Source organism: Serinus canaria, chromosome 2 (assembly GCF_022539315.1).
Source record: "Serinus canaria isolate serCan28SL12 chromosome 2, serCan2020, whole genome shotgun sequence".
Taxonomy (NCBI): Eukaryota; Metazoa; Chordata; class Aves; order Passeriformes; family Fringillidae; genus Serinus; species Serinus canaria.
Window position 1 is genome coordinate 9,019,101 of NC_066315.1, and position 26,948 is coordinate 9,046,048.

Here is a 26,948-nt window from a genome sequence, read left to right on the forward strand (position 1 = left end):
GGAAATACAGTCAGGTCCTTATCACCAAATGTACTGCACTTGGATAATGAAAGGACATTATTCATCTCTTCTACACCAAGTGGGAGCTGCCTGTCCAGGACAGTGGTAGAGAGCTAGAAATTCCTTTGGAGCTATTTTGGCTGTATCTGGCACTGCCTGCAAGCAGGAGTAGCATTCACAAGCCTCCTGCCCTTGGTTTTTTGTTGAGCTCCTGAGTAACTGCAAAGAGGTAGAAGATTGTCCTTTTGGGGACCTTCATCTTGAGAGTTAGGACAACCACCAAAATGTTTCTTTTATTAAACACCTCTAGTGCTACTTCTGTCTTTTCTGGGATTGGATGGATACCCCTGAGAAGGACAGCAAATCTTAAGGTCCTTGAAACCAGTAAGGGAGAAGCAGGAAAACAATGCAGGTTGTTTTGTGCTGTTGGCATAAATTTCAAGGACTTTTCTCCTCATTTGGCTTTTGCCTTTCTCATCAGGAAAACATGATCACGAGTTATCACAGTGAATGCAGAAGTGGTGGCTGTTTGTCTGTGTCTCCTCCTTGAGTGAACCCTGCCTGTTCTCTGGCTGCCCAGGCTCAGCCCTGCTCTAGAGGCTGTTTCCCTGCCAGCACAAGCAAGGGAGGTGCTTCTGCAGCCTGAGGATGGTGTGCCAAATTCCACTTTGATTCTAAAAAATGTGTACACCAGTTAGAAAAAACTGTGCATATCAAAGGTTGCCTTGTTTGGAAGAAGAGTATAAATATTTGTATCAGGCTAGACAAATTCAAATGAGAAGATAAACACACATTTTTAACACATGGATGATTAACTGTTGGAAGAAGCTGCCAAGAGCAGTAGTTTCTCTGGCTTTCACGTCTTCAAGACCAGCTTTCTGAAAAATATCTCCTAGTGAGAAGAGATTGCTTGGGCTTTACAGAGAAGTAGTGGAAGTTTCTCTGGGAGCCTGGGGCACAGAGCGAGACGCACCTTGGAGCACAGTGCTCCTTCCAGCCCTCCTCCATGGGCTGTACCTTGGCTTCCTCCCTCCTGATGTGTTGACATTGATGCACAGGTCATGTTCCCTTACTGTGGTTTTCAGACTGGGGGATGCTTTTGTGATGTGGGGGCTGCTTTGTCTCTCGGGAGGTGCTGAGGAAGCAGGGGAGCTGGGAAGAGAGGTGCCAACACCACGTGCATCTGGGGCAGCCTGATGACTATTGCCCTAAAGCATCCAGTTTGGGATGTGTAGGTGCCAAGAGTGGACTTCATGTGGGAGAAGACATTCTGGATCTGTTCAGGTAAGTGGCTTTATTGTAATGGATGAATTGGATGCTAAGTGAGGAGGAGGAGGAGCCAGGGCGAGGTCGGTGATGACTGTGCCAGGGAGTTAGATTTGGAATTTGCAATACAATGAGCCCTTGTGTCTGTCCTGTCTTCTCACCAGCTACTGACTGCACACCTTGAGACAGCCTAATTCCAACTCCTCAGTTGAGGATTAGGATGTCTCCTGTTAATCAGTGTAATGATACAGCAAAGATCCACATTTCAGAGTAAACTATTCATTTGCTCGAATGCTGGCAATGTTTTAATGATCTAAAGTTTTTTTTTTTTATTGTGTGTTATATCTCAAGTGGCTAGCAATACATGTGTTTTGAATTTTAAGTGACTGATGAAAAGAGCTGGCTTTTTTTTCATGGAATCACCTTTGGTAGTGTGCTAAATGCCTTAAGACTGCATTGTGTCAGAAAAATGGTTCTACAGAATAGCCAGGGAAGTGTCCTACAGGGCTGTGTGTGAAAAACCTCTCTGTGGATGATATTTTGGGTTTTGTATATACCCAGAGCTGCATTTGTTAGGTTTATTTCTAAGGAGAACTTGAGGAAAGGCAACTTCCTAGAATTGTAATTCATCAGCATTTGGTTCATATAAGGAACAGACACAGTTTGTAACAAAACTAAAAGGTAAGCTATTGTGTGGTAAAATCCTGATAAAATCCCCCCAAATTTTCTGGGAAAGGTATCCTGCTTGAAGAGCACTAGAACTCCAGAATGTTATTCTTCAGTGGTCAAAGGAACCATATTTTGAGATGTAAATATTCAGCCCTGAAAATAGCCCTTGTGCAGTCTCCTTTCTGAAGCAAGTAATAAAAAGTATAAGGCTTTTTCCAGTCACCAGCAGGGCCAGAGCCAGCTGTAGTGACACAAGGAATCTTGTTAATGGAAAAGCAAACAAGTGGACGTGCTGTACTGCTCTGCTCTTTTCTGGCCTAAAAGGAGGCTTGGACAGAAACATTGCTGTAGTTTGTAAAGTGTGTAGCCAGTGCACACCTTGAAGGTTCATTAGCAGTAAACAGCTTCAAAACTTAAAAATTGTTAAAAACAAATTTTTTTAAAAGTACAGGAACTGGAACTTGTCAAAGCAAAACAATACCATCAATTTTATCTGTATTTTCCAATGATCTTCAAAGATTTGCATTGCATTCTGTGTGGAACCTATTCCAGAGGTGGAGGATGCAGTTTTGCTTGCTGTACAAATTGAGTCCCCTGTTACAGTCACTGCCCAGTGTTTGTAGACTAAACATCCTTTCTTTTTGAGAAGCAGGTAGAAAACGACAAGTAGATGATTGGCTTTTACCCCTGTTAAGTAAAAACAAAAGTATGTGTACTTTACTATGCATATTCATATTTTAGAGGTGTTACATATCAATGTCAGCTACTCCTATATAGTATCTAAATTGCAGGATCTATTGCAAGGGGGGGTGTCTAAATTTCAAAAGTACTTTTGAAATATTGCTATTGACCTACTTTTGATCTATATTGAAAGCATTAGCCTGAAAGAATTGAAAGAAAGTCCATTTGGTTAAAGGTTAAAAGAAAGTAGAGTAATTTGTTCTGAAGCTTTCTCATAGCAGTTTTGTAGCCATTAATAATTTATTTATTAATAGCTATAACTCTGTCTTGAAAAGTGTCATAGAACAGAAAGTGACTTTTAAGTGGCTTCTAATGCAGTGACTAATTGAGAAGATGCTTCTTGTAATCACTCCTAAAAACAAGAAACTCAACTCAGGGAAATAAAACCTTTTTCTAAGAAGACACAGGTGTTCGAACCTCCCTGCTCTTCTTGATCAACCAAATTGAGAACATAAGAATAACTGATTACTCTTACATGGTTTCCACTCTTCCCTCTCCTCTAGTGCTTGCTCTGAGATCACATGTGTGGTTTTGCCCTCGAAATGTTTATAGAAGGTGATGACTCCATCCCTGGTAACCCTTTTTGTGGAATAAATCACAAAGCCAAGTGCATGCTCGTGCTGCTCTGTTGCAGGGGAGGTGCTTGTTGCCCTGCACAGAATAGTTTCCAGTAGTGGAAAGTTCTTTTATGAGAGCTGTTTGTGGGGGGGAATTTTGTCTTGCACCTCCCAGCTCCTCCTGAAACCAAAAGCCAGCCCTTGGTTCATGCTGGCTCTGGATTCAGATTGCTGTTGCGTTTTCTGGGTGTGGTGGCAAAATTACCCAAATTGTCAGTGTCTCTGCTGTTGGGTTTGGGCCTGTAAGGGGCACAGAGCCAAGCTGGCAACTTAGAGTGCAGCTTTCACGTAGGTTAGATGATAGATTGTTAACAGAGGTCAAAACCTCTTGGGTTTTCTGTTTTTGTGGTTATTTTGGTTAATCTTTTAAAATCTAGGTCCTCTAGATTTTCAGTTAAAACTGGAGTAGAGGTGGACACTCAGGTCCTAACTGAACTGTCATCTGTGTCTATTTATTGCTCTTGCAACAGTGTGGTTTTATTTGTTGATTTATCTTCTCAATTGAATTCAGTGCTTTGAAGGCTTTTGCAAACAGATTCCATCTCCTGGAAGGCAATTTTGCTGCCCTTTTGGCTCCAATTCTGTTTCCAGTCCACTATTCAGTCTTGTCTAAGCAACTTTCTCCTTAGAAAAACAGTTCATGATTCTTTTATTTAGTATTTTTAAATATTACTGTAAATGGAGATTGTTTCTGTAGAGATACCAGGCTGTATCCAATACCAGCAGTTCAAGCAAGGTCAGAATTTTAATTGGAAAGTGACAAAGTGTTCTCAAATGTTCAAAATCTGGGACTATTTCTGTCAGTCACTGACCTGCATGATAACAAATGTAGGTGAACATCAGCCTTACCTGTTGTGGATCTGTTCCAGGTTTGCTCTCTCTGTCACAGGGCTGTCTGCAGGACATTTCCAAACCTGCAAAGGGAGCCACACTGGTTCACAAGGCTGAGGACAAATGCTTCTGTGTAAATTGAGTTTGACACCTTCACACTCAGTAAAGCTTTTGGTCAGTGTTTCTGAGAAGATTCTGAGTTTGCTGATGTTCAAGGAGGAGGTGGAGTAGCTCTGCTGGATGCTGCACTTTGGGCTGCTACAAAATTGTAGTTACACAGCTCAAACCACAGCAGTTTTGACACTTGTTTTTATAATTTTTCAAGTATTTATACCATGATCTGTTGATCCCACTGACAAATAGTCACTTAAACATTCTTTCATAAAGCTTTCACTTTCACTGTTATCTTTCACTGCCATCACAGAATTACAGGAGATGAGGGTACATCTTTATGCTGGGTGATTTTGAGCAGAAGCTGGTTATGGCAACTTCAGGTGCTGTTCAATTGTGCAGTTTTGGTGGGGGCAGCCCTCCCCAGGTCACACCCACTTCTCCACCAAGAGCCAGTGGGCTCTCCAGTGTGCATTCCACCCTTCTGGAACGTGGAGCACTCCAGCTTCTCTGCCATTATGGAAAGTTCTTAAATACTGGTGCCCCCTTTTTTGCTTTGGCCTCAGAGATTGTGGTTGTTCCTGTCCTTGGTGCTTCATCCCACAGATCTCAGGGTGTGTAAGAAGAGGAGAAGGTGGCATGGTGCCACTGCAGCCACACAGGATGGGGGCAGCCCTGAGGTGGCCTTCCTGGGAGGTACCTGCCCTTCCTGGGTGCACTCAGAGGTACTAATGTCACTCTTTAAACTCTCCTTCTCTTTCCAAAATTCACAAAGCCCTCTTGGTAAAATCTTGCCTGCTCCCACTGGATCTCTGCAGAAGGAGTGTGTAAACTGATGATACTGTTTCCAGGCACAAAAGAGAATTGTAAGTATTGGTAGTGTTGGGTAGTAGTCATGTTCCTTGTTTGGTGTTTGGGGTTTTTTCAGTAGAGAAAATCTTCATTTCTGTGCTCTCTTTATTGGTTGTTTGGTCAGAAGTTCATTTTGAGAAGCATACATGGAACAATTTATTTTTATCTGTTTAAATTTCCTGCATGTTTATGTGTGCATACATTACATTTATAAACATTGTTATTGACAGGATTTGAAAAATTGTATTTCTAAACTGTGGTGGGTTTTAAGATCTTGACTATGGGTGGGAAAGGAAGAATGCTTGGAAACTTTGAGATGGATTGGAGATGCCAAACAACAAAAGTTGATGCAGTCTGTGAGTCGTGTCTCCTCTAAGGCCAAGTGTACAGGTTTCATAATTAAATATAGCATTTAGTCAAAACAACCATTGAATGTCAACTTGAAACACTATTTTTTAAAAATTCAGGCTTGTCATTTTTGTGTCAAAAATGGAACAGCAGCTAACAACTTAGTGTTCTTGTCATTAGGAACTGGCTTTTGTGGTGAAAGTTCATGAAATACTTTGAAACCTCCTGAGCCTCAGAAGAGATGTCCTGTTACTGTGAGCATGTGATGCTTTCAGGGTCATTTAAAAGATGATGGTCTCTGGAGCTCTGTAAATCAGGGATGTGTGCTCACACTGGAAGATGGGATTTGCTTGCTGTAGTCCTCCAGGATAGATGGATGAGGAATAAATTGCATGTTGGGGGGTATAATTGGAGAGGGCAGGTATCTCTTCTTTTTTTTAAAATTAATATGTGGAACCCTTAGTGTCAGAGCCACAGTGTCATATTTAAGCCTCAGGGTAGAAGGGAGAATATTTTTCAAATGATTAACCTGAAAAGATGAGCCCTTGCAAACGGAGTGTGGACAGTGCAATATGAAACGTGGGGCTTGCACTCACTGTCTCGTGTCTGTGCTATTTCAACAGCACTAATAGCCATTTGATGAAAGTATAAACTTAGTGATTTTGTGCTTTTGCCAAATTACTATGGAAGTGTTGACAAAACAGCTGGGGAAGTCATTCATCACATTTTTCTGAAGTCACTCATGAGATTCTTTTCTTTTTAAATTTAACTGCATGGCTTTTTCTTGATGTATCTTTTTTTTCTTTTACGGTGATCTGGGTTTGCTGTGCATTAAGGTCTGGTTTAAAGCTGATAATCAATGGAAAAATATGTAACACAGCTGCACAATTTGCAAATTAGGGCTTGCTCAGAACTGTTCTGAAGTTGCTCCTTTAGTGAGGGCCACTAATGGGAATATAAGATGACGTCTTGATACTTCAACTCATTATTTTTTAAGAGTTATAAAGATCTGTTGCAAAAGTAGAAGAGCACTTTTCCTCTGCTTTTGCTGTTTGAAGAGCTTTTTAATTAGAAGCCAATTTTGCTTGACCTGGTGGTGGAAACTCCTAGAAGGGCTGAAGACAAGAAGCAAAATTTTGTCTTTGGGGGCAGAGAAGGAGCTGTTTCATGTGGAACTGGGAGATTCTGGAGAACAAGTGGGAGAGATGTGAAGGTCCACGGGGCTCTGCTTGGGCACAGCGGCAGAGAAAACACTTGTGGAGGCACCTCATGTCTGGGTACAGCATGGAGGACCCGGCAGGGGCTGCATGCAGTTGCACTGTGGAATTTTTATTTCTTTGTTTTCCTCTAGTAATGAGTATTAAGTTTCATTATAAGGGCTGTTTTCTTTCTATTTTTTTTTTTTTTTCCTCAGTAGGATTTTGGTTTGCACTTCAAATACAATTTCAAAGTGAAACTTGGGCTGTGAGGCTTCCTCATGGCAGAGATGAAACCCACGGGGATTTCTGTCTGAGGTTGAAATAGAGCTGAGATGAAAAAACCCTCTTTGTTTCAGGACAGTTTGACTTGGAAGGGATCTTAAAGTTCAACCAGTTCTGATCCTCTGCCATGGGCAGGGACACCTTCCACTAGACCAGGGTGCTCAGAGCCCTGTCCAACCTGGCCATGAACACTTCCAGGGATGGGGCATCCACAGCTTCTCTGGGCAAACTGTGCCAGGGCCTCACCATGCCCACAGTAAAGATTTCTTCCAAATATCTGATCTAAACCTGCCCCCTTCAGTGGTTTAAAGCCATGCCCCCTTGTCCTATCACTGTCTGCCCTTGTAAGTATCAAACCAAATTAAAGAACTTGATGTCAATGATACAATTTCTAGAGGAAGAGGAGCCATGTAAGAGGCAGAGGTGCAGTGTTCTGAGCTCCATCTCAGCCATGAGTTGTGTGAGGTGTGTTGGAGAGAGAAGCCTCAAGAGCAGGAGCCCCTGGTACAGGTTGTTAAAGGGGTCTGGTCACTTCTATGCAGTGCTGTGCCATGAGATTTGCAGGAAACTGGGGTAGACCTCTGACATGACCCTGAACAGTGTGGAAAATATAATCTTTTAAGTAATCTTGATTGCTGTTTAAAAATCAGGTTCATTTGGTCAAGCTCTGAGCTTGAAATCTTGCTAATTTGTATTTATATATGTCAAGCTGTGAAGCTCATTCCTCATTCTTTGCTTCCTTTCAAAATTCATGCAGAAATGAATAAAAGGCCCCTGCTTGATAAAGTATTTTAAAATTAATAAAATTCCCTTTGAGCATGCAAATTGGGTCATCTCTCTGCTTGCTGGAAACGTGAGGATTCATGTTGTTACCTCCTGCCATTTGCATTTCCAACATCCCAGATCTTTAAGATGAGAGCAACTGCCATTATCCATATGGATGCCCTGGTGTGCTTTAACAGAAGGAAAATGGCTGCAGAAACCTGGGTGTGCTCAGCCTGTGCCTTCTCTCTTGCTTCAGAAATAATGTAGGGCAAATTCATTGAGCTTTAAAAGGTTCTGATGAGGAAGTTTTGGCAGGGAGGAGGTAACTCCAGGCTCTCCCAGCAGCTCCCTCTCTTTGGGCCAGGCTCCAGAGCTCGACCTGGTCCAACAGGAGTGGCTGTAGCCATTGATCCCTGATAGTCACCATGGGGAACAGCATGATCACATTTCCTGTCAAAGCAGCACTGTTGTGGTTGATGTGTGCTGAAAACTCACTTTATTTTACCAGTCTGTTGCAGATTGGGGAATCTTTGTGGTGAAATGTGCCTTGAGTAGCTTGTGATGTGCTGGGAGTGCAGGATTCGTGTTGGGACACGCTGAGCTGAATGCAGGATATCATGGGGTTCTTGGGCGTGGATGGAGGTGATAGGTAAAATCCACCTAAAAAAAAAAGAAGATCTAAAGTTGGAACTTTCTAAGGGAGCTGCTGCAGGGCAGGGAAGGTGAGAGAAGCCGGCATGGGGTTTTCCATGCTCTGGTCTGTGCTGCAGGGGTACAGCTGGGCAGGAGCAGTGTGAGCTGGCACTGGAGCAGATGAATACGAGGGCAAAAATGAAAGGAGCAAGTCCATTGCCAGCTGTTAAAGCCAGGAGGGCAGAGGGTTGCTCTGAGCATGGAGCAGAAAGCATTGAGCCCTGCCCTTTCCTGGACCCTGGAGGTGCTGCACCAGACCTCTCCAGGACAGAAATAGCCCTCCATCAGCCTGTCCCTTTTCCCAAATCCCACACCCTTGTTTTTATCATCACTTCCCAGGACTTTGCCACCACCTCCCCTGCCGTCTCCTGCCACTTCTGTGTTTTTCTTCCCCCCTGGCAGGAAATGCCTGGCTTGTATGGCAGGCAAGATAATAGTGCTGGTCCTGGGAAAGGCCAGCCCAAATCCCCTAATTATAAACTCAATATGAGTTTCTAGGTTGAAGCAGGGAGACATAACCCACATCAGAGTGCAGTGCTGAGAGAGCTGAGCTGTCAGAGCCAGTGCAGGATGTGAGACAGGGAGAGGAGGGGGTGGGATACTGGGAGCAGGTTTCTGGATTGGGAGCTGCTGGCATCTTCAGTTTCTACCCAGCTGAGCACTCCAGGCACCGCTTTGGATAAATATTTCCTTGAATTCTGCAGGATAGGAGTCTCAGACAGACACCAGGAAACCCTGAATCGCCTTGTGTTCTCTGTAACACCCAGTGCACTTGCTCTGGAAGGAATATGATTGCCAATAATTGGTGAAAGACACTGATCTGTTGTGAGCTGACTCAAAACCTCGTTGTTTGTCCTGTGCTTTGGCTGGTAAACGTCACTGTTGAAATAAACTCCCTTTACAGTTTACAAAAGTGACGGTGCAGATGGGGCAGCTGCTCCAGCATTCCCTGGATAGTTTCTGAGTGACTTCAGGCTCTTTCAGCTTTCAAAACTAAGTGCATCTTTTTAATCAGAGGATTTTAAAATGGCTGCTTTTTCTTGTAAGCATCACATCAAATAGCAAGAGAGAGATTTTTAAGGGCTGTCACTGTCAAACTCAGAGACGTTTTCCAAAGAGGGCTCAATGCAAATTTTGGTTTCTATCAAGTCTGACAAACCCAAGAGAGCCCAGGCTGAAAGAGGGTTTTATAACTCCTGCTGAGCGTCACAGTGTTAGTGTTTCCTGGCATTTAGAAACAAGTTTAAGAACAATTAATCAGAAGAACTTGCTCAACATAGCCTCTAGTAATGGTGAGGGAGTATTTCCTTGGCCGAGCATGTTGTCTACAGTTTCAGGAGAGGTGAGGGGTGTGTGTGTTCACGTGGTTTTGGAAAATACCCTGGGCTGGGTGTTTTATAATGAGCATCCCTAGTTTCCAACAGGAATTAAAAAAACCTGATGATTTGGCAACTTTCTGGAAACAACTTTCAAGGTGTGGTCCCCTAAATTAGACCATTTCTGTGTTTTAGTAGAGTCACTTGGTCTCCTGCTGTCTTCTCTGTGCTATCATACATTACATGTGAAGCTTTCATGAGAAGAAACAAAAGATCCAGTTGATTCCCAGGATTTTTTCAGCCCAGGGTAATCCAGGCCTGTAGACAGATCAGTTAGATGGGTCCTCAGATTAAACTGGTTCCTGTAAAGCCCAAGATTTCTCAGCAACTGGTGGACTTTGGGAAGAACCCTGGTAGCTTCTGCCAAGGTAAATATTAATACCAGAGCTGCTGTAATCATGGAAAAGTACATTGGTAGAAAAATCTGATCAACAGATTACAAAGATTACAGTGCAATCGACTTCTGATAAGTGTGTTTAAATGGGGACCTTTTTCTTTCACTTCTGATTGCTCCTTCCATTGCAGTTCAGCTCTCCGTGGCAGCAGCGGGTGTAGCTGAGTCATCAGAAACTCCTCTGTAAGCACGGGGTAAATTCCAAACCCTTGTAACAGAGAGGGGAAGAAATTCAAGAAAACCTCCCCTCCCACCCCAGCTTTCTGCTCTCTTTGTGATGTCAGCTTGCATCAGGAACAGCTCAGGGAACCTCAGACTGGCTAAAGCAGCAGTACGATGCCTTGCTCTGAGTTTACACGGCCCCTTAACTTTAGAGTCTTGAAGTATTAGAAAGACACTTCGCAGGGCATCCTTCAGAGAAGATTCCAATGGGGGAAGCTTCCTGCGAGCCGCCTTGGGATTCCCGGGGGCAGGAGCTTGGCTGGGAGCTGCGGTGACCTTAGACACAGCCGGGTGTCCCTCACCAGCTGCCTCTCCTGGTGCTGCCTGGGCCACCAGGGGCTCTCTGGTGCTTGTGGCCTCAGGGAAGTGTTCCTTTGCACTGAGTGCACCTGCTTTTTATTTCGTAATAGAGGGGAAAACCCCGATTCTGGGTGTATTTCCTTGGTGTGGTGTGTAAGAGCACAGCAGGGCTGCCGTGCGGGAAGTGAGGCGGTAAATGCAAATCAGCAGCTCCATCTCCTCAGGATGTTTACCCTGGTTTGTTCAGCGTAGTTCTGTCATTACTGTCCTGCCATTAATTACTGCTGATTCCTGCTAGGATTTCAGTTCAATTCCTGGACATACAGGGATATTACTTACATGGAACACAAATAATGGTGGTAGCCTGAGCAGGACTGCTCTGGTGTGAAGTGCTCCGAGACTCACCTGTCCCAGCTCACCTGCATCTCTTCTGCCGGTGTTCTCATTCCTGTGTGTCATCCTCAGAATATAATATCAGCAAAACATAACGGGGGGATACAAGCATCTAAAGTCACCCTAGGACACTGCTCTATTGAGATATGTCACCAGACTATGCTAAGACAAATTTCCAGGATCACGCACAGAGCCTTTGGCGTAGCTGGTGGCTCCCCCAAGCCCCCACCTGGTCCTGGTTAGCGACAGCCGGGGACAATCCCCGTGTGACCGCCCAAGTGCGGGCTGGCAGCGGCCGCTCCGCTGGGACAGCTGGCGACAGCCAATATTGCCCTCTGCTGGTTTATTCAGCTCCGAGGAGCCCTGCTTTCCCCGGCTGTGCAGCACCTCTTTGCCATGAGAAGTTATCTCCCAGCCCCTCTTGCTAGCTCCTAGCCCTAGCACAGCTTTTTAGGATGCTACAGCTCCTGCTTGGCTTTTTCTTCCCTAGAAGCTGCTGTTCATTTCAGAGAACCTGCTGCAGCACAAACCCAAACCTTAATTATTGTTTTTAAATGTTACTGCTAATGCCAAATCAGTAATTTTTAGAACTAACCTTTAGAAATGTAACTTCTTCAAACTGGTTTTGCAAGTGAAATAACTGCTGGGAGTTTAATTATTATTTGCATTTGTAGAATAAGATCTTTTGCTTAACACCATAACCTGGATGCAGATTCCAGCTGCCCTCAACAATTTCCCCCTTCCCTGCCCCAGCTGGGGCAGCTGCATGATGAGCTGGCTGCAGGCCCTGAGCTGGGTTAAAAATAAGCTGGCAAAAAGGGTTATTTTTAACCTGGCTCAGTCCCTGCTTGGGGTCACAGCGCGGCTGCCCAGGCTCTCACGTGGGTGTGGAGGAGCAGGGGGTGGCAAGAAGGAGGTGTTGGGGGAACTGAGGGCTGTTTAAAGCCTGAGCACTCCTGGAAGGTGCTCCCTGGGTGGAGTCCTGCTGAGAACTCAGGAATTCCACACCCAGTCCCTATCCCCAATACCTGCTGTCTTCCTAAAAGCCATTTCTAGCACAAACATCTCTGCTGACAAAGCTCCAGCAGAATTCAAGCACTTTTTGGTGGTGATGTCCTTAGTGGCTGACTTCTCCCGGAGTAAATTCTGTTCAAGTTTTCTATTTACAGTGGCACAGTCTGGCTCAAATGTTTCAAGTATGTAGAACAGGAGAGAATGGTTGATGCAAATCACACTTCAGTGTTGCTGTGCCAGGTATGCTAAAGGTGGGTGATCAGAGGAAGATCTGACAGCTCATGCCATGCATAGCACTGCAGTCAATTCAGTATTTAAATCACAGCTGATGTGATATTGCACCATGTAACTAATTTCTGGTGCCATCCTGCTCTCCCACAACTCATAAGGGGGGAAAAGTTTGGGCAATTTTTTGGAGTCTACTTGTTGAAATAAAATTTCCTTTTGCTTTGGGGATATGGAAGACTAAAGGACTCTGTTAGGTGATGAAGATGGATTTAATCCTTTGAAATTCTTAAGAGAGCTAATAAGAAAGATGGAAACAGACCTTTTAGTAGGGCCTGTAGTGACAGGACAAGGGGTAATGGTTTTAAACTGAAGGAGGGCTGACTTAGATACAACGATGAAATGTTGGCAGTGAGGGTGGTAAAACATTAGCACAGGTTGTCCAGGGAGTGGGTAGGTGTCTCATCCCTGGAAACATTCAAGGTCAGGTTGGATAGGGCCCTGAGACATCCTGATCTAGTGGAAGAGGTCCCTGTTTATTATAGGAGGGTTGGACCAGATGAGCTTTAAAGTTTGGCTCCTTCCAGCTGAAGTGTTCTGTGATTGTAAAGGTGTGCTGGTTCCCTGAGCCCAGTGCTGAGCAGCTGTGTGAGTGTGCCAGGCTGGGATGTCTCTGTGATGCACAAGCACACCCAGAGCCTCAAGGATGGCCTCAGCATGCTTCCCATTTCTGCATCTATTTGTGAATATAAATTTTAAACGTACATTAAGCAGGACTTTGCACATGAAAAAGAAATCCATGCACTTTGTGTTTCCTTGGGAGAGGAGGGTCCCCTGTTTCTGGTGCACTGTAATTTGTTAGGAAGTGAACTCTCTTGACTACTTTTTGTATGTGCATCTGATGTAAACAGGTTCCATGTGGTTTTTTTCCCTTGGTCTTGGCATTTTATAGGCTTATCTTCATAGGTATTATCAGCCTGATACCTTCTTCAGTGCTGTTTGTATAGTGTGTAAAATCCTCTAGCCTCTTATGGGTCATGATGGCAATTCTGCATCTGGCTTTTCCTGAGCTTTTCCTTGCCCCCTGCCTCTTGTAGCTGAAGTCCTGGTTCCACCCTGGCAGCCCTCTCCTACTGCAAGGAGAATCACACTCCCAGGGTTTTACACCGGTGTGATGCAGGCAGGCAGAGACTAAATGCAGAAATCCTTGTCTTGTCATCACTCGTGTTTCTGTGGTGTTTGCTTGTGCCTTTGGAGTGTGGGGCACTTCAGGGTACAAAAGCAGGAGTGTTGAGGTGGGGATGGGCATTTGACCACTCGGGAAGGAGCATCCTCTGCTGACACCCAAGCAGAGCCCATTGTGTGCTCCGGAGTCCTCTGCTGCAGGGCCTCGGGTACCTCACTGACTGTGAAATGACTTGTTAAACACACCTTGCCTCCTTTTCCTCATGCCCTCAGAAGCATCTCCCTGTGTAGGATTACAAGGTAAAGACAATGCAGCCCGTTGTGTTTGGGAGGGGTGGTGTGGGGCACACACAGAGCGGGGATTCCTGCTCTGTCCCGTCTTGTGTACCTGGGGCCTTCTTCATCTTCAAAGCATTTTCCAGCCATGAACTAAGAGCACACGCATTTAGCTGGGAGCACACACCCCTCCCTGAGCAGCTGATGCTGGGCACATCCCAGGAAAAACTTCCAGAATATGACACACCACTTTTGATGAAAAAAAAATGATGCCATATTTCATCAGCTCTATTAGAAGTACTTAAGTAATTGAACTAATGAAACTTTAAAAAGCCTTTAAGAGACCAATGTGGTACACACCTTTGTTCCAAGTCTTTCCCCCCTTATTTTCCCAGCTGAACATCTTTTGTTGACTTTTTGGGATCTGTTTGTTTTCCAGTGTGTGGTTTTGCTGAGTTTTGTGTGTGTTATGGTAGTTGATTTCTCTGCTTTGCAGCAGTGGTACTGTTACAGTTTCTGCAGCAAAGGAAAGTATCATCTGCAAAACAGCATGAGTATGACAGGAGTATCTCATCTTTCATACCAGTTTTTGCAAACATTGGGTTTTATTTCCACTGTGTGCATTGGCCTGTTCTGTGCGTGCCTGCCTTGCCTCTGGGCTGTGTTTGCCTCTCACAGCTTCAACATGATTTCTTGTCTTCATGTGTTCCATCACACATCTCCACCATCCTTCCAGCTGTGATGTCCAACATCTGGCCCCTCTGAACCCATGCTGGCTTAATTCTTGTCTCACCACCCCTGTAGCCATCTTGGGTATTTACCACTCCTTTCCCTTTATCTTTTCCTTGAGCAGGACGGTCCAGGTGAGGTGGGATGGGATGACATGCTCTGCACAGGACAGAAATCCTGTCCAGGGCCATGTGCTCAGCTCCCTCACCCTGCCCTTTGGGAAAAAGGGAACAGTGGCCCCCAAGTCATCATATCTAGTGGACTTTTTTGGGTACCACTGATGGAGCTTTCTGCTCCGGACACTCCCCAGTTGCAGACACACAGGATTGTATGTGACCAAGACATGACCTTAGCGACCCCTAACGCCCAGCCCATTTCTGAGGGCTTTTTCCCAGGCTAAATGGATGCATTCTGGGTGCAGCTCACCTTTCTTGCCTTTTTGCTTTTTGCAGGGGAGGCAGATGAAGAAGCCTTTGCCGAGGAGTGCAGACGGAGAGGACAACACGCGCTGCCCTCCCAGCCCACCAACCTCCGCCTGCTGAAGCCCCACAAGTCTGGCAGCTCCCCCCGCTTTCCCAGCCATTACAGTAGTGATGAGGTGGAAGAACAAGACAAGAGCCGGGTTATGAGCAGCTTCGAGACCCCTATTTATTTATCAGGTGTGCACAAGCATGTTGGTGAGAAAGGTGCAGAGAAGGACCCCTCACACAGTCAAAAGCCAAAAGCAAAAAGCCAAGCAAGAAGTTGGTGCTGTGTGTTGACTTAATGTTAGTCCCCTGGTAGATAATAAACAGCAGCTTGTTTGCCTTCATCCTGCTTAGCTCTGATCTTCCATTTAGCCTAGATTCACTAACGCCCTGAGATATTTAAGGATCCAGGGCAAATACTGTTGTGCTGCTGAAGTGCCTGTGCTCTTTGTTGTTAAAAGTGAAGGCCTTTTAGAGGTTAACTCATCACAATACTTTGCACATTCATTTACTTAAATTGTGCTTGGCTTCCTTGTCCAAGGAGAAGTTCAGCAAGTTGATGCTATTTCTGGAAGCTGCAGTTTTAGGCAAGTAGGTCCTAATAGAGGAGGCTGAGAATGTTCAGGCAAACGTGGCAACGTGGCAATTGTCTGGGTTGTTTTTGGAAGTAATTAGTCCTTTGATATATTTCCAGTCTGTAATTTTTTGGCAATGTAGTCCAGAGGCTATCTTGGACAATGAAGTCCTCGTAATTACTTGATTTAATTGGAACCTGTGGTCAGAGATCATCCAGGACTGTGAGGACAGGTGTTTTTGAAACATGAAAGATGCCTTTCTACTTGGATGTCCAAAGCAAGGACCCTTCTCAGTAGTGTGAGATCAAGTGAAGTGCTGGGAAGTGTGAGCCTATGAGGCTTCTCAGGGTACACACAGCCCATGAAAAACATGCATTGTATCCCACAACAGGTGCTCATGTACTCCCAGTGCTATACTAACTTCCAAGGTGTTTATGAGCCTTTAAACCTAACAATGTCTTCTGTATGGAAGACGTAAAGATATTATGATAGATGACACATTGAAAAAACAGAATAATTTAGATTAATGTCTTCTTGATAAGTTTGTGTCTTTAAAGATGAACAAGTTGAATCTTTTTTTTTAAAAAAAGCAAAAAGCAAAAAGTTACAGAGGCCTGAATGTAACCTCTGGGCTGAAGCCTCCCACACAAGGAAGGGCTACAGGTTTGGTCTCCCCTGTCTGTGGCTGACAAAACAAAACCTTGGCTCTGCCTTTGGACACACAAGGGTCTTTGCAATCACAATATTTTGCAATGGATTCCAAGAAGCAGCTGAGTTTGACATGCACTGTGCAATTTTTGGAGCAATTTTTAAGATTGCTTAGGACTTTCTGCTGTGAATTTATTTATGCTCCAAGACGCACAAGTTTGCAATTAAAATTAATTTCCAGAAGTATTAGCAATCACAAAATGCTGTCTTCTACCAGTAGATTGTGAGTTGCCAAAACAGACTCAGGGTGAAAACTTGATTGCAGTAAGACTAAGATTTTACTCTTGCTTTAAATATTTTGCCTGCTGTTCCTCTGATGGACAGGGCTGCTGAAGGACTGGTCGAGTCAGTCATAAAAACCTACGTGAGTGTCTTAATCCCTCCCTGGGGAGTGTGTGCACGAGCCCTGGCCAGAAATGCCATTTCCCTTCATGGGTGTTCACCTCTGCTGAGTGCCTTGCCCAGCAAGCAGCTTCACCAGCACAGCTCTGTAATTACAGAGACCACTCGACTCGCTTGGCTTCTCATCGATCACTGCCGTGCTTACACGGGCCGGCGTCGGGAGAGAATGGCATCATTTCTGCCTTGCTCCAAAGCCCTCTCAGTTCACTGGGAAACAGTTGAGTTCAATGGCCCCAAAGCAGGTGCAGTTCCACCTTGAATCAGATGTTTTTGCCACCACCAGTGTGGGATTCTTGACAGTGGGACCACACAGCAGTTTTAGATGTTGTCCCAGTTGGAGCATCTCAAGCAAACCCTCAGCCATTGATGATTCACCTGCAATGAAGTGGTTCTCTTTTCCCAGCTTTAAGGATGGGACTGTTTGGGTTTTGATTTGTAAGTCTGTAGGAAATTTAAATGAAGGAGAAGGGGATAGGTTTCATCTTGGCTATGTTGTGGGAATCCCTCTGTGGGATCTCTCTAGTGCCCAAGAGGAAAGGCTGGCCAACTCCTTTAGACTGGCAATATCCAGAGGTGAGATGAATCCTCTCCTTAGTCTGGATTGCCAGTTATCACAGTGGGTATTTAACAAAAAATTAAGACTTTAATTTAATTCTCCATCTACCATGGACACTTTGTGTTTTAGTAGAAATTGCTCTGGAAACTGTTCTTGGTTTCATAATGGCCTTTTAGAATAAAACTTCACCTTTTGTGCTCTGAAGCTGCTGCATATATCAAACAGTTCTCTAGCTCCATAAAGGAATTTTTGAAAGAAGAATTCAGATACTGCAATTTATGTGCTCCCTGATAGTGTGATACAGAGCTGACTGGGGTGATCTGAGCTGTGTCAAAGTGGTGCTAATGCCAGCAGAGACCTGGGGATGGCAGCTGTTAATGCCAGAGGTGGTGGTAACTACCCCTTAAAAACTACTGTTTTGGATTTGGGAGTTTTGACCTTTATCCAGCAAGAATGATTGAAATGTTTAATTGTTAAAATAGTAAAAAAATATGATACAAATGTCATTATTTGGAAGATAATATTGCAAGGTTTGCTCTTCCTTTTCAAAGAAATAGCTTGCATTAACCTGCAACTTACAACATTAATAATTCATTTTTTGCTGCATTTTCATCTGCTGGCATCTGTGAAGAGGAAACCACTCTAAAAGAACTAGCTTAACTAATCTTGATCCTTTCCTGGCATGGTTTCCTCTGCTGGAAAGTCGAACTGTTTGTAGTTCATTTCATCTTTAATTCAGTCTTTGTTCTTTTTACCAATGTGCAGTTTCCTGAATTATACTTTACTAACTAGTAACAGTGATGTGCTTTGTTATCCAAACTAATTACTTTATAATTCCATCACAAACTTCGTTTTGGGCATGTAATGGAAAGAGAAAGGAAAGCAAAGCCACTGATTTTTGTGGAAGTCTAATACATGAGGAATGTTGGAGGTGCAGAGATGGAGTTTGCCCTCCCTTTGCTCCACATCCCCTGTAACTGTGCAAGTGGGATGGGGTAACAGCTGTACCCATGTGGGGCAGGGCTGGAAAGGCTGGCTGGTGGATTTGGAGACTGGCTGGTGGGTTTGGAGACTGGCTGGTTGCCCCCAGGCTTAGCCCAGAGCTGCCTTCACTCATGGTGTTTTGGCTGCTGGTACAAAATCATCTTGTTACCCATCAAAGACAGCTGGGCTGTGTGTGGAAGGGCTTCCATGGCTGCACAGCCTTGCAAGATTTTGCTTGCTATTTGGGAGTAAAACTTTGGAAATCCATTCAGTGCTTGTGTTACCCTAATTAACAGGAGGCAAACAGGTGATATCTGGTTTGGTTTGTTCTTGTGGCAATTCTAGGCAGAATTGGTAAAGAAACTGGCATGGTGAGCAAGCAGGAAGGAAGGCTTCTGCAAGCTGCTAAAGCTTTTCAGTCTCCTAAAACATCAAAGTTGGGATTACATCACCAGGTTGGCCAGTGAAACTGGAGAACTCAGACCTTGGATTTAACAGTGTGGATAATTGAATAGTGGAACAGCATACCTAGACAGGGTGGGATGTTTTGTCACCCCAGGTCTTGACTGAAGGCTCCCTCTCCACAATGCTCCGTGGCACAGGCAGGAGCTGTGGATGAGGAGAGGGAATTAGTGGGTCAGGTTGTGCTGTGTGCTGGGTAGTGGCTCAGGCTGAGGGGAGGGGATGTGAAAGTGCAAAGATGTAATTGCAAATTGAGTCACACATGAAATTATACTCAAGCTGTGATCTGGGGTGAATTTTTACAATGGCATATGTGAGTGTGGTCAGTCTAAAATAACAGAGGGAGGCTGCAATTCAGAAGTAAGCCAGCTGCCTTTGAAACAGCAGTTTATTGTTTTGACTAGAGAGATATTTCTAAGACCAGAAAATTAGAAAGAGCACTACAAGAACCCCAGCTTGAAAGTGCCTCACTGCCCTTTTAGAGCTCTGTGGGTGCTGGGGCCATGGCTGCTTCCATGCTTTGAAAGAAGGCCACAATCTTAGCAAAAAGTTGGTAAATCTTGGAGACCATTTTCTCTGAAACTTGAGCAGAAAATAGGAATCTGTCCCACTGCCAACCTCAGTGTTTCACTCTGAAATTGGAAGGAGGCTCCTCCAAAGTCTTCACCTTGGCAGATCTTCTATAAAAATCCTGCTGTGGCCTTTATTGCTCGCTGGTGTGGGTCAAGCAGCAGCGATGCTGAGTGTTAATTGTCAGCTGTGACTGAACCCCTTGTTTCCTTCTGCTCACTCCTACGCTGCTCTGTGCTGGCAGAAGGAAGGTGGAGCAGACCCGTGGCCCCTCTCTGCATCCTGGTAGAGCAGGCAGATGTCAGGCAGGGCAGGAAAAAGCAGGATACCAGGAATGCATTGGGTAGGAGTGTCTTCCCCAGGACACTTGTGCCTTTGCGCGCCTCCCTTGCAGCTGCCACCCAAGGGTGTGATGAGTTTCATAGCCAGTGACTGAACAAACTTGTGACTTTGGGAGGTGCAGATGGCAGGGAAGTAGAAAGCCAGCAGGAAAGTCAATCTGGGACACAGAAGAGAAGTTTCCCAGTTTGTTTGGGTCCTTGCTGAGTGATGGTTGGAAGGAGTTGCACCTAAGTGTTTCTGGAAGTTGTTTTCAGCCTTCAGCAGCTTTATGAAAGCTGGAATAGCTCCTGAATGTGCTCCTTATGGCTCTTCCTGAAGTAGAAAAGGAGGGGATGACATGGAAGGAGTGAGTTAGCTGATGCTGTTTGTTTTAGACAAGAATTATCCAAGCAGTAAAGCAGGTGTAATTCCAAATGGTGTGGATTCTTGCTTACCCCATCTCTGCCCCTGGCAGCTGACAAAGGCAAGAACTACCAGCTTAGGGAGATTTCTATCTGCATGTGAGTGATTCTGTTTTCCAAACGTCACAGCTTGGTGAAGCTCTTGGCAACCTGTTCTCCCTCTGCCCCGTGAGGCATTTCTAGAGTTTGGGTGGCTAAAGATTGCTGCTAAGGGTGGAAATCTGAGCAGCCTTCTCCAAGGCCAGCACTGCTTGGCTGAAGCCAGTTCAGGCTGGCACTTACTATGGGAAGTTTCTATGGACACTTTGGGATGCTGGCAACTTGCCAGGCTCACTGCAGAGTGATCAGTCATGGGGCTGCTGCTTTCTAATTCAGATTTTATTGTCTCATGACTTTGGGGCTAGTCTTGTAACCAAGGCAGCTAAATATACTTTTAATTAGTGCTGGTTGAAGTATTGGAGTGAAATGGACACCGAAAGGGTTACATCTTTAGTGTGCAAGTCTTATTTATGTTAGGAGCTGCTTCACTTGTTTGGATCAGCTTTTTGGCTGTTATCACCCAGCATCGCTGGAGCAACAGACTGGCAAAGTTTGACCTATCCTTTCTTCTTAGGTGGGGGTAGAAAAGGAAATGGCAGGCAGTGAAATTATTTATCACAGCAGGCTCAAAACAGAAAAGACCTGGCAGTTTTCTCTTGAGGAGTACTCTGTGTTTGTGTGTTATCTCCTACTTTGGGCAATCTCTTTCTGTGTGTCAGTGATAACGCCTGAAAGATTTCCACTTTTCAGCCTTATCAAACCAGAGGCTCGTAGGAGACCATGTTGTCAAATGCCTAAATATCTTCATACCACAATATTTTAACATTTGAGTTGCTTCTATTATAAGACAATAAATTATGTGGCATTCACTTCAAGTCATAATTTACATTGACTCAGAATTTTTAAGAAACAGTTGCTAGAATTGCTTTCAAAATCTCAAGCATTTGAAGAAAATGGACCATTGCAAAAAAAAAAAAGTATTATAATATAAAATAGCAGCATCAAATGCTATCATGCCTGATTGTGGAAACCTTTTAGAAATACTGACACTGTTTTGAGAATAAAAAATGAAAAACATTCTGAAGCTAGTACCTGCTAGGGTTTAATGATCCTTTCCCAAATACCTGTGTTATTGTTTCATAGTTATTACATGAGCTAGCTCTGATGAGCTGATATGATGCTGCTTTTCCTTCCAGTAAAGGGAGGAATCCTTTGACTAACACCCCCCAGGTGACTGATTCTCAGGAGTCAGCACAGCTCTTCTGCCTCCCTTGACCTCTGTGGGAAAGCAGGGAGATTCTGGAGCCCTTCAGGGATGGGTGCCTTCCGCAGTGAATTAAGTGCAAAAGGATCCAATTTTTGGTGATGTACAGGTGACCAAGGGGCTGACGTGGCAGGAAACTTCCTGGATGGAGTTCTTAGTGAGGAGATGTTCACACAGTGAACAGGGACAGGAGTTTAGCTCAGGGGGTGACAGAGTGCAGGGAAAACCCAGTGTCATCTGCAATCCTGCTAAGCACCACCAGTTTCTCTCTTCCTTAAACAAGAAAACTGGTTTCTACTCTAACTTTGTGCAGGCTGATCGCTTATGGCAGAATTTCTAAGTAAATATCCTGACTCTTGACTCAGATAATTGCAAAAGATGAAGTCATGCTGTGGGTACAGCACAGGAGCTAGAGTGATAACCTAGAACAGTTTCCCATTGCTACAAGTGAGTGTATTTCCTCTAAGCTTTTGGTAATGTCTCAAATGGTTTTGGCCAAAAGACTTACCTCGTGCTTCTCCCCAAGTCTTAAACTTAAACTGAAGAACTTCAGCTCTGCTGTGGGCACATCTCTAACTGTGCTTGGGAGGAGCTCTGGTGAGGAGCAAACTGCAGCCACAGTGTGGCTTTGTACTCCCCTGGCCTCCCACCACTTCCTCTTCCCATCTTAATTTTGCTATTGATATTGATATTGAGAACCAGGTGCTCTGGTGAAACTGCTCCCTTGGGGCCATCTCTGCCTGCCTGCTGACAGGACAGAGGAAGAAAAGAGATTTCCAGACAGGCAGAGCTGTGCCTTTCCACAGAGCCATTCCTCTGACTCCCAGCCCTGCCCCTCGGCTGGATTGCCGGGGCTGCTCTGCTCTGTGTGGCCCTGGTCACTGGACTGTGCTGATTTCCAGTGACAGAGCACCACTGAGCTGAAAGATCCCTCCAGCTGTCTCAAAACACCACAGAATGTCTGAGGGAAATGTTTACTGGCTCTCAGTTTAGATTTATGAGTGCACCTGGGTAGATGTGGTGGTTCACACAGTTCACTGCCCGTGCAAGTCTGCCAGCAAGGTGGATTTTACTGCAAGTTTGGAGGAAAAGGTGTGATGCTGAGCAAGACCTGTTTTACACACATTTCTGTAGGGGTAATAAACCATTGGAATGATGATCACATGGCTGGAAGCTTGTGCCTACTGACCCTGTAGCAAATAATTGTTGCTTGAACTCAATGCTTTCATGCACCATTGGGGCTGCAGTCAAATATAACCTGTGGTGCATAGTTAAGCATGAGCAGGCTGATGACCAGCATATAAAATATATATTGGTAAACACTGAGCACCTTCTTATTTACTCAGGATTCTTGGCATTCCCTAGTCTTAAAATGGAAATGCAAATATCATGGTAACTCTGACTACAGTGAGCAGGAAATGCCAGTACTTAAATTGCTCCTCCTGCCTAAGTCTTATTTATTGCTTCCTTTTTGAAAATTATTCTGGTTTTGCATGTGCTCTAATTTTGAAGCTTTTCCTGAATGGCTTTGAAGTATTTTGAAAGTTCTCCAGATCTTTTAAAACTTCAAAGATTGGTAGTATTTTCTTTCTATCCTATGTAAGGGATATAGTAGAATGGGGGATATAGTGGAAATGGCAATTAAAAAAAAAACAACACATTAGGAAGCCAGACCTTTTCTTTAATAATCTTTAAACCATTCAGAGAACATGTGCTTTTGCTAGAGAGAAAAGTCTGTGAATGCTGTGAAAAGTGTTTTACAAGCCATGTTTCCTCAGGATACAAAGAAGGCAGCAAGAGGAGGAAGCAGAAGCAGAGAGAGGAACTGAAGAAGAAGAAGTCAACCAAAGCGAGTTACTAAAATGGACTTCTCTGCTATGCCAATACCTTTAAAATAATGACAACAACTTCATGTACCCTCGAGCACACCTCTTTTTTGTGTATATTTTTTGATTGTTCACACTGCTACCAAGGAAGTGACTCATGTTTAAAACTGTACTAAAATTGCACTATATTATTCCTTTTAGTTTCACGGAGTGGCTTTCTTGCCCGTTCAGGTTGGGGAATTCAGACGAGGCAGGTCGTGGTTAGACGTGTGTTAAGTTTGAAGATTGGAAAGAGTTACAGAATTTCTTACCTCTCCCTTCCCTGGGACTAAGGCAACTCTAGTCTAGTGTTTGTTACTTGTCTTGTAGGATATAAAAGGCAAATGCCTGCTTGTTTGGTCACTGGCATCAAATCAGGCCCGCTGAAAGAAGAGTCCTGTTCACTCATGTTGTTGGGAGTGGGACTGAGACATGAGCTCTTATAGGGTAATTTATGCAAGACTTATAAGTGACTTTTATGGTTGGGTTTTTGGTTTTATTTTTTTTCCCCCAGGCTGGGCAGTTCTGTCCCTATTAAAATGTTCCCTCAGATTAAATTGTATCTTGAAGTTATATCTTCTGATTTTAAGAAATGTAGTGTAATGATGGTTTCCTGTAAGGACTCCTACTGATTTCTTTAGGCTTAGTTGACTCCTGAGTGAAATCATTCCTTATTTTAAAAGTTCATTTTCAGAACCTAGAGACAAATGATGCAAGTGCTACTTTAAAACTGCTCTTTGTTTCTCCTGAGTAGGTTTTAGATGACAAACATTTTTTCAGCATCCGTTTTAGATTTTATCAACTTGTTTCTGCAAAGAACTTATACCTTTATGTATGAAAGCATTTTGTATCAGTTTTATTGCAGGACTATTTTTTTTTTTTTGCTTGAAAAGATGTCTTAGATTTAAAAGAAATACATATTTCCTGGCAAGATGACTTCCTTGCTTCCCATACTCGTCTCATGTGCATGACACATTGCTTCTCTTAACCTTTTAGTGTGTACAGAGCCCCTCTGTTGTTGCCTTAAGCATTTACCTGCATGTTTCTTGTCAGTGTGTTGTCTCCTTTTTTTAACCTCCAGGTAGGAGTTAGCAGCTTATGGTTTTGTTTTGTTTCTTTTGTCTTCCTCTTGCCAATATGTTGTTGATTTAACAGCCTTAAACCTGGCAATATTGAAAGTCCACAGTTCCTGGAGAAACTCACTCATCCTAACTTTTCAAAGATGCAGGAATGCACACAATGGTCTAAGAGAGGAGCTAAACAGAAAAGCCAAAGTCTTCATTCTAGCATGGTTTGATATAACAGATTCTGGTGTCTCTGCTATCTGAATGGTTTAGCTTCAATTACCCAATGTAACCCTCTGCAGGCACCATGTAACACACAATAACCATTTGTGAACTCTCTTAGGGTCTGTAAATTATGGTTAAATTAAATAAGGACTGAGTACCGGTTTTCTGTCACTTAAGTACCACTTTTTTTTTTTTTTTCTTGTGCAGTGTTACTAATATTTAAAAATAAAGAAAATCTGCCTTTATACTTTGTCCTCTTGCACTGTACTGTAGACTGGCATCAGTTGTCTGGTTCATTTCCATTAAAGTTCAGGCTGCAAGCGTAGGGGGACAGTCCTCATTCACACAACTCCCACAAGCATTCCAGGTAATTCCTTTTGTTAAATCCATGAGCAAGTCAATGCAGTCCCTGTGTCAAATGGCTGATACTGGAAAATGAGGGTTCATTCTGGCTGGAAACACCACTATGAGGAGAGTATACTTCAAGCAGAGCTTGCACATTTGCCATGCAAGGAATATTCATCCTGGATAATGAACAATATTGAACTGCATCCTGGTTAGGTTGCTTTCCATATTTCCAGGAGAAATGCCCCCCATACATACGTTGGTTTAAAGCTGTTACTGCTCATTATTTGTTGGGGACATGGTGCATGCTTTGGAAAAGCAGCAGAGGTGGAGGAAGGGCGAGGTGACGCCAGCACAGGGCTGGTCTCCCCAGGGCTGTCCCTGTGCTGTGAGCAGCCTCACGTAATGGGACAGAGTGGCTCCAGATCAGGAATGTGCCTTGAAGAGCTAGAGCAGACAGGGATTTGGTGCATAAATATTTCCTTGACTCAATCCCTGTGTTAGGCTCGATGGAGGTGGGTAGAGCATTAATTAGGAGACCTGCAGGCAGGCTCTAAATTAGTGAGGAAAAGCCTGTCTCAACAAAGGCATCCTTACCCCTCTGGAAGCTGCCCTGCTTGCAGGTGGCCTCCTACACCCCTGGGAGAAACTCCTGGGAAACAGAGTCCCCAGAGGAGGGAACCACGGGCGTCATCTCTCCCATAACTACCCAGAATCTGTCCGAGCTTGCCTGGAAATTAAGAGATGTGGGCCTGTGGCCATTGAGCCTTATTCCTTCTTTCTCAGCCCAATTATTTCTGGATTTTAGCTGAAGGGGAGCTGCTCAAATGTAGCGTGGCTGTAGCACTGTGTTCATGTCTGTGGTGCTTCCAGGACAGCCTGGAGCTGTGCTGTGTCTGTGGGAGCAGGCACATGGTTCTGTGTCCCAGTGCATCCATCTGCCACAGGTGAAGGCTGCCTGATGATGTGGGCACTTAAATATGTGTCAGGGTAGGAAAAAATGCAGGTGGGTGTGAGACACCACAACTGATAACAGATGATGCTGGCCCAAGAGTGGCTGTGAATAAATGTATTGTGAAAGTTGGGAAATGAATCCTGCCCATCCCTCAGTACTTCTGTGGAAGAGCTGAGAACAGAAACAGAGCTACCTTAAATATGGGGCCTGATGTGATGTATAAAATGTACTGCAAAATGTTTCTTTATGGAGCAGATACCTGGGCTCCAAGACCTGAAATATATCCCATAAGAAAATACATTTTCTAGGGTAAGTAACAGTTGAGTAACAGGAAGGACACTTAAAAAGATAACACTGGAAAAACCCCAGTTTTGCAATAGAGGGGACACAATTGCAAACAAACACAAGGCTGACAGATAAATGTTCCTGCTCCTCACTTGGAAGCTGCCACTATGAAAATGGTTTAAATTCAGTTGTTTTTCCACACCTTTCAGAGATGTGCACTGTCTATTCTTTGAACCAAGATTTGGCAAGACTTTGACCTGGAATAGATGATCTCAGAGTGCGTAGGTGTCAGAATGATAAAAAAGTATTTTTCAAGTTTTCATCTCCTCCTTGCTGGTGCCACCTTCATGAGCAGCTTGCAGATCTGTACATCCTGCTCCTAGAGGTAACACAAAGCTCTGTTTCCTTCTGTCAGCTTGGCTGCATTTACAGAGACTTCCCTTCTCCCCAAATTTCAAACTATCTCATGAGTCTTTGTATGTATTTCTTGAAATAACAAACTGAAAAGACGATGAGTCAAATATCTAGAAAATGTGCAGTAATCATCAGGTAAGCATTAACCTGCCTGTTTTCCCAACCACATTTGAAATGTTTGACCTGTACCCACTTGTTCTTCAGGAATGTTCCCCTCCATGTGCCACCAAACTGGTGCCTATCAAGTGGTGGGATTAGCTTGTTACTATATCAAACGCCATTGTTTTATTCTATTAATTTCCATTTTTTCCCTTTTGTGTACTAGTTGCACAGGATTCCCTGGATGCACAGGTTAGTCCTTCCTGCATTTCAGATCTTGGTTATCTTGTGCAGTTCTCATTTATGTCCAAACTGAGCTCACATTTTAGGACTCTCTCACATTTTCTTGCCCACAGAACACCTTGCTGTCCTGTAACTCACACATTGATGGCAGGGTGGGGGTGGCATATTTGCCCATGATTAGCTATATTTAATTCT

The 26,948-nt window shown here is 44.1% G+C and overlaps 1 protein-coding gene across 3 annotated transcripts in view; it reads left to right on the forward strand.

The window, feature by feature from the left end:
* Positions 1 to 24,657, forward strand: part of DNAJB6 (DnaJ heat shock protein family (Hsp40) member B6) — a 57,876-nt gene extending 33,219 nt beyond the window's left edge. For 2 of the 3 annotated variants that reach the window (XM_030236839.2, XM_018909186.3), the window contains exon 9: positions 14,941 to 23,030. In XM_030236839.2, the coding sequence (XP_030092699.1) occupies positions 14,941 to 15,254 (314 nt within the window). In that variant the 3' untranslated portion in view covers positions 15,255 to 23,030. The other variant, XM_030236849.2, reaches the window with a different exon arrangement.
* The last annotated feature ends 2,291 nt before the right edge of the window (positions 24,658 to 26,948 follow it).